Genomic DNA, 5,245 nt, shown 5'->3' on the forward strand with positions numbered 1-5,245 from the left:
GCCCAGGGAGGCTGAGTTATGCTCCTGGCCAGCTGTTGTAATGCTCAGCTGCTTGTAGTTGTTGTGGGCCCTTCAGTCTCTTTATCAGGTGTGGGGATCCCCAGCACAGTTGGCTGCAAGTTCTAATACCATATTTGTGTTGCAGTATTTCTTTTAAGTGAGTAGGCCCCCAGCGTGGCAGGTTGTTAGGCTCAGGGCCTTACAATTGCTGTAAGCCTCTAGCCTATTAGGTCTCTTGTCAGCTCTCTGAGGATTGCAGCTGGGTGGGGCTGGCCTCAGGCACAGGAGCACCCAATTGTTTCAGGTTTTGGAAGGTGGAGCAAACCTCTTATGTGGGTCTTTGAGAAGTACAAGTCTTCTGCGGCTGAGAAGCCCTGCCCCCCACAGGTCCACACACACAGTCAACACAGTCCTGCCCCATGTGAGTGCCCCGACCTCCCCAAGCGGACCCAGTCTCTCCATGGCGGGAGCCCCACACACTCTGCCACTGCCCCACAGTCTCCACCAGCTCCTTGTGCACGCCCTGCCCCACTGAAGTGGGCTCAGTTGCCAGGCTGCAGAGAATCCAGTCACCAATCTATGCAGGCCCACAAGTTGCCTGAGGGCTTGTTGTTGGGTGGGGCCAGTCTCTAGGGTGGGCTGCCTGCCCTGGCTGAGCTGGATTAAATCGGTGCTCTAGCAGGTGGGGCAGACCCTGGGCTAGCAGGCCTCAGGGAGAACTCCAGTGGTGTCTGTTTCAGCATGCCCACACCAGGCCACAACAATGGCTGCCGCCAATGTCCCAGTCCCTAGAGAGTTCTCACCCCTCACCGAGATGCACTCAGGGCCTATTAGGTGAGTCTCTTGTCACCAAAGCACTGTACACCTTTCTTTCTGGTGATTTTAGGGTGCTTCCTGAAATGGGTGAGTTTGTGCACGGGCCCTTTAAGAGCCAGTTTTAGTTTCTTTGTGAACGGGTTTTCTGGGGGTGCTCCCCAGTGTTTTAGTAGCAGGCACAGTCAGATATTATGCCACTGGTCTCGATTGCGCTGGGTCCACAAAATGCCCACAGTGGGGGCGCTCCCCGGCTTAGGGCCCTGCGTCTCCAGGGAGGGCTGCGTACCTGTGAGCTGCTCCTGGCGGCCGTGAAGTTGGCGGCTTGTGAAGGCGGCGTTTTTCCTCTCCAGAAGGGAGTCTCTGCCTCTTCCACCTCAGTTAGGATTGTCCGTTGTTGCAGGAGTTCCTCTCATCCAGTTTTCAGTTCTGTCTCAGGGGTAATTTTTCCACGAGTAGTTGTAAATTGGCTGTGTCCACGGGAGGAGGTGAGTTCCGAGTCTGCTTACGCCTCCATCTTGACTCCTCTCCCTGTTTTGTGTCTTTTCAATTCCCTTCAGGACCAACCTTTTTAAGTTCTTGATAAATTATATCAAAATATTGAGGGATGGTTACATCTGTAACTATAAACCTAAGGGACTGCAAAGGTAAATTACTATCCCTGAAATTAGGAAGATTATCATTACTCATGAACAATACAAATACATCCCCCTTCTCCCAATGATTCCATAAGGACCGGTTTGTGTCAGATGTTATTCCTGCTTATCCTCTGAGATTACCGTGTTAAAGCTGCTACATATAGAAGCTACAGGTTTGGGTTGCTTCTTTCTTCTGAATTAGTTTCTGTCTGAGCTAATTGAGGTTGTTATGAAACTAGAGAGGGATGTAGAAAAAGAAATAGTCTGAGAAATCTAAAGAAAACTTTAAAGGATGTGAGACTCCCTCAAACAATATCTTTTTATTTCTTCATGACCTAGATTCAAGGGAGGAGATAGAATCCTTTGAAACAGAGGGAATACATATTTTTTACTCTCTGTGGATGAAATGAATAAAAACTTGATTCTAGGAAGCAAAGACTTTTTTTAAAGAAATCATAGGAGTGAGGGTTAGTTCTCATTTTGATCATACTTTATATTGTATGAATCTATTGAAGGACAAAAATATGGACACCTCATGACCTCCAGACTCAACTACCAGTTGGCATTTTCAGGAAGATAATATCACAGAGATCATATCATGTGTTTTTGTACAGAAAAAGTGTTTTGGAAATTATTGTATGCATCTGTGAGTGTGTGCACTTTCCATTTCTGCTCTTGCATTGCTCTGTGTTTTACTTGTGCCTCCAACATGTGCTTATTGAGCACCAAATGAATCATAGCCACTGGTCTAGAGATTGGGTTATAAAATTTCCTGTCGGTTATGTGATTTCACATGAATGTGTGGGGACCCTCGTTTACCCATAGAATCTCATCTCACTTGAATCTCTTTGTAGTCTTTGAATCTCAGCTACACTAGATTTTAACTCATTACATCACGATTGTCCTTCCTGATGGAACAGTGTTTATGCTTCTTTCCTTTCCCTTTGTTTATGTGTGCGTGCATGTGTGTATGGGAAGATAGATAGATATGTGTCATCTATATCTATAACTATATGTCTATATTTAAATCCCATAGGCTGAAGTCATATATGCTTCACATTAAGTGCCATTTACTCAAGAAGGATTTCCTTGACTCACTAAACCTAATTTGATTCCTTGCTATCATTTCTAACTCATTCTTCCCCTCCCTCTAGACTAATGGTTTTCCTTATAAATTACTTGCTTAAAGTTAAACACTTGTTTAAAGCTAAATAATGAAAAAATCCATATTTGCATTGTTCAAGTGTTTTTACTGTAATAATCCCAGAAATGTAAATGTAAATGCCTAGAAAATATTTCCTCAGTTGATATTTGGAGAACATGCATGTGTTGGCATGATTCTGGAAAACACGTGTAGAGATAATGCTGTGTAAGTTCTTAGTACCTGTTATAATCTTAAGGATTAGTTTGAGGCATAGAAAGCAGATTCTCCTTAAGAGTTGATGGTAGTACTACCCAAATACGAAGTACTGCTTTGATGGAAGATGGGAAAAACAGAAAATTAGTAACAAAGGGTTTCTCTAAAATTGAAGCATTTGTGGTGACTTAATAGTCCTTTTCTTCTTTAACCATCTACCTCCTGCTTCATACTCGATTACTTTATCCAGGGATTCTCTGTCACGGAAATTTTTTTTTTTTTTTTTTGTGAGGAAGATCAGCCCTGAGCTAACATCTCTGCCAATCCTCCTCTTTTTGCTGAGGAAGACTTGCCCTGAGCTAACATCCATGCCCATCTTCCTCTACATTATATGGGATGCCACCACAGCATGGCCTGACAAGCAGTGTCGGTGCACGCCTGGGATCCGAACCCGGGCTGCCAGCAGTGGAGTGTGTGCACTTAATCGCTACGCCACGGGGCCGACCCCTGCCATGGAAATTTAACTATTCATTGGAACTACTGGAGGAAGTACAAAGAAATCTGCTCTAGTAAGTAACTGATATCTCAGACATCATTAAGTCAATTTACTAATCTAATCAGTGAACTCTGTGTTTTAGAATGTGGGTTTCTGGATCAACAATTGAAAGAACACAGTTAGGATCCATCTACACAGTAAAATGATCTAAAACTGAAAACAATGAGGATGAAAGGTAATGAGTGGGGTCAATGTTAAGAAATACATTGTCCTCAACAACATATATCTATCGGTTCAATAGAATATAATATGTGCCTAGGTAAAGGGTACATGATAGATGGAAATAAACAGGAAAACAGCAATTTAGAATATTTTATTTGTCAGATTAGACACATATGCAGAGTGGCAAATGAAAGACTGAAGATATAGATTGCGTTAATCCTATTTCAAAAGCTTTGCCAAAGACTTCAATATCATGTCCAGACAGAGAGGGACAAACATCATTTATTTCTATTCCCCAGGTAAAGGTCCTTTAAATAACTGCCTGAAATTTTCATAAGGCCTCTGCTTGATCACTTCCAGTTATGGGAAGCTCACTCACATGAGAGAAATATTGAATGAGAGCTCAGAGGAGAAACACCATGACAGCTCAGTAAATATTTGTTAAATTAAGTACAAGTATGACTACAGATGGAATCTTTTACTGGAAATGAAGGGAGAAGGTGACTTAGGGGTCCCTGACATAATATGAAATGATATAGGTATTATTTTTCTGTACTTCTAAACACAGTAATTTGGTATGTTATTACTAATTTTATTAACCTGATTCCATTGAATTTAAATACCCCAGATTGTGAATTTAAACTGGTTTTATCAACACTTCATTAACGGCCCTCCTGAAGAAAATCTCCATATTTTTCAGCGTCTGGTTGTGACCATCTTGGCAGAGCAACTTTATCATCAGAAGTACTGATCAGAAGCAAAGGAAAAACCATCATGCCTCCTCTTAACACTTCTCGTCCCTCTTCTGTCACTTTCTTGCTGATGGGTATCCCAGGACTAGAGCACCTGCATGTCTGGATTGGAATTCCTTTCTGCTCCATTTATGTGGTAGCTGTGGTGGGGAATGTGACCATCCTGGCCGTGGTGAGGGCAGAGCGAAGCCTCCATGAGCCTATGTTCCTCTTTCTGTGCATGCTCTCAGTCACTGACCTGGTCCTCTCCACATCTACGCTGCCCCGCATGCTCTGTCTCTTCTGGCTTGGAGCCCATGACATCGCCTTTGATGCCTGCCTGGCCCAAATGTTCTTCATCCATAGCTTTACTGCTATGGAATCAGGATTCTTTTTGGCCATGGCCATTGACCGTTATGTGGCCATTTGTCGTCCACTGCACCATACCACCATTCTCACCCATACTCGCATCACTATAATTGGTATTATTGTGGTGATTCTGGGTGTAGCCTTCTTTTCTCCACACCCTATCCTGCTCAAACAGCTGCCTTACTGCAGAACACGAATCATTGCCCACACTTACTGTGAGTTTATGGCTGTGGTGAAGCTGGCATGTGTGGACACAGGAGCCATCACGCGTTATAGCCTCAGTGTGGCTTCTATCATTGGCTCATGTGATGCCATGCTCATTGCTGTATCCTACGCCTTCATTCTTCATTCTGTATTCAGTCTGCCATCCCGAGAAGCTAGCTTTAAGGCTTTGGGCACATGTGGATCTCACGTCTGTGTTATTCTTGTCTTCTATTCCACAACTGGTTTTTCCATTTTCACTCACCGCTTTGGGAAAAATGTGCCTGCACATGTCCATATTTTTATTGCAAATATGTACCTTTTGGTACCCCCTTTTCTCAACCCCATTGTGTATGGAGTAAGGACCAAGAAAATACGGGAACACATTTTAAGGACCCTAATGGTCAATGTTTCCTGA

General features: G+C 43.4%; 1 protein-coding gene across 1 annotated transcript; it reads left to right on the forward strand.

Annotated features, from left to right (window-relative positions):
* Window positions 1-4,235: 4,235 nt before the first annotated feature.
* On the forward strand, window positions 4,236-5,245 carry LOC101395255 (olfactory receptor 52D1-like). Its single transcript, XM_014790204.2, has one exon. The coding sequence runs from the start codon at window positions 4,301-4,303 to the stop codon at window positions 5,243-5,245; it is 945 nt and encodes a 314-aa protein (XP_014645690.2). The 5' UTR covers window positions 4,236-4,300.

Source organism: Ceratotherium simum, chromosome 7 (assembly GCF_057802395.1).
Source record: "Ceratotherium simum simum isolate JZ-2026a chromosome 7, ASM5780239v1, whole genome shotgun sequence".
In the NCBI taxonomy this organism is placed as follows: domain Eukaryota; kingdom Metazoa; phylum Chordata; class Mammalia; order Perissodactyla; family Rhinocerotidae; genus Ceratotherium; species Ceratotherium simum.

What these genes read in the sequence shown, in the direction of transcription:
- LOC101395255 (XM_014790204.2), top strand. Translation starts at nt 4,301, where the DNA reads ATGCCTCCTCTTAACACTTCTCGTCCCTCTTCTGTCACTTTCTTGCTG.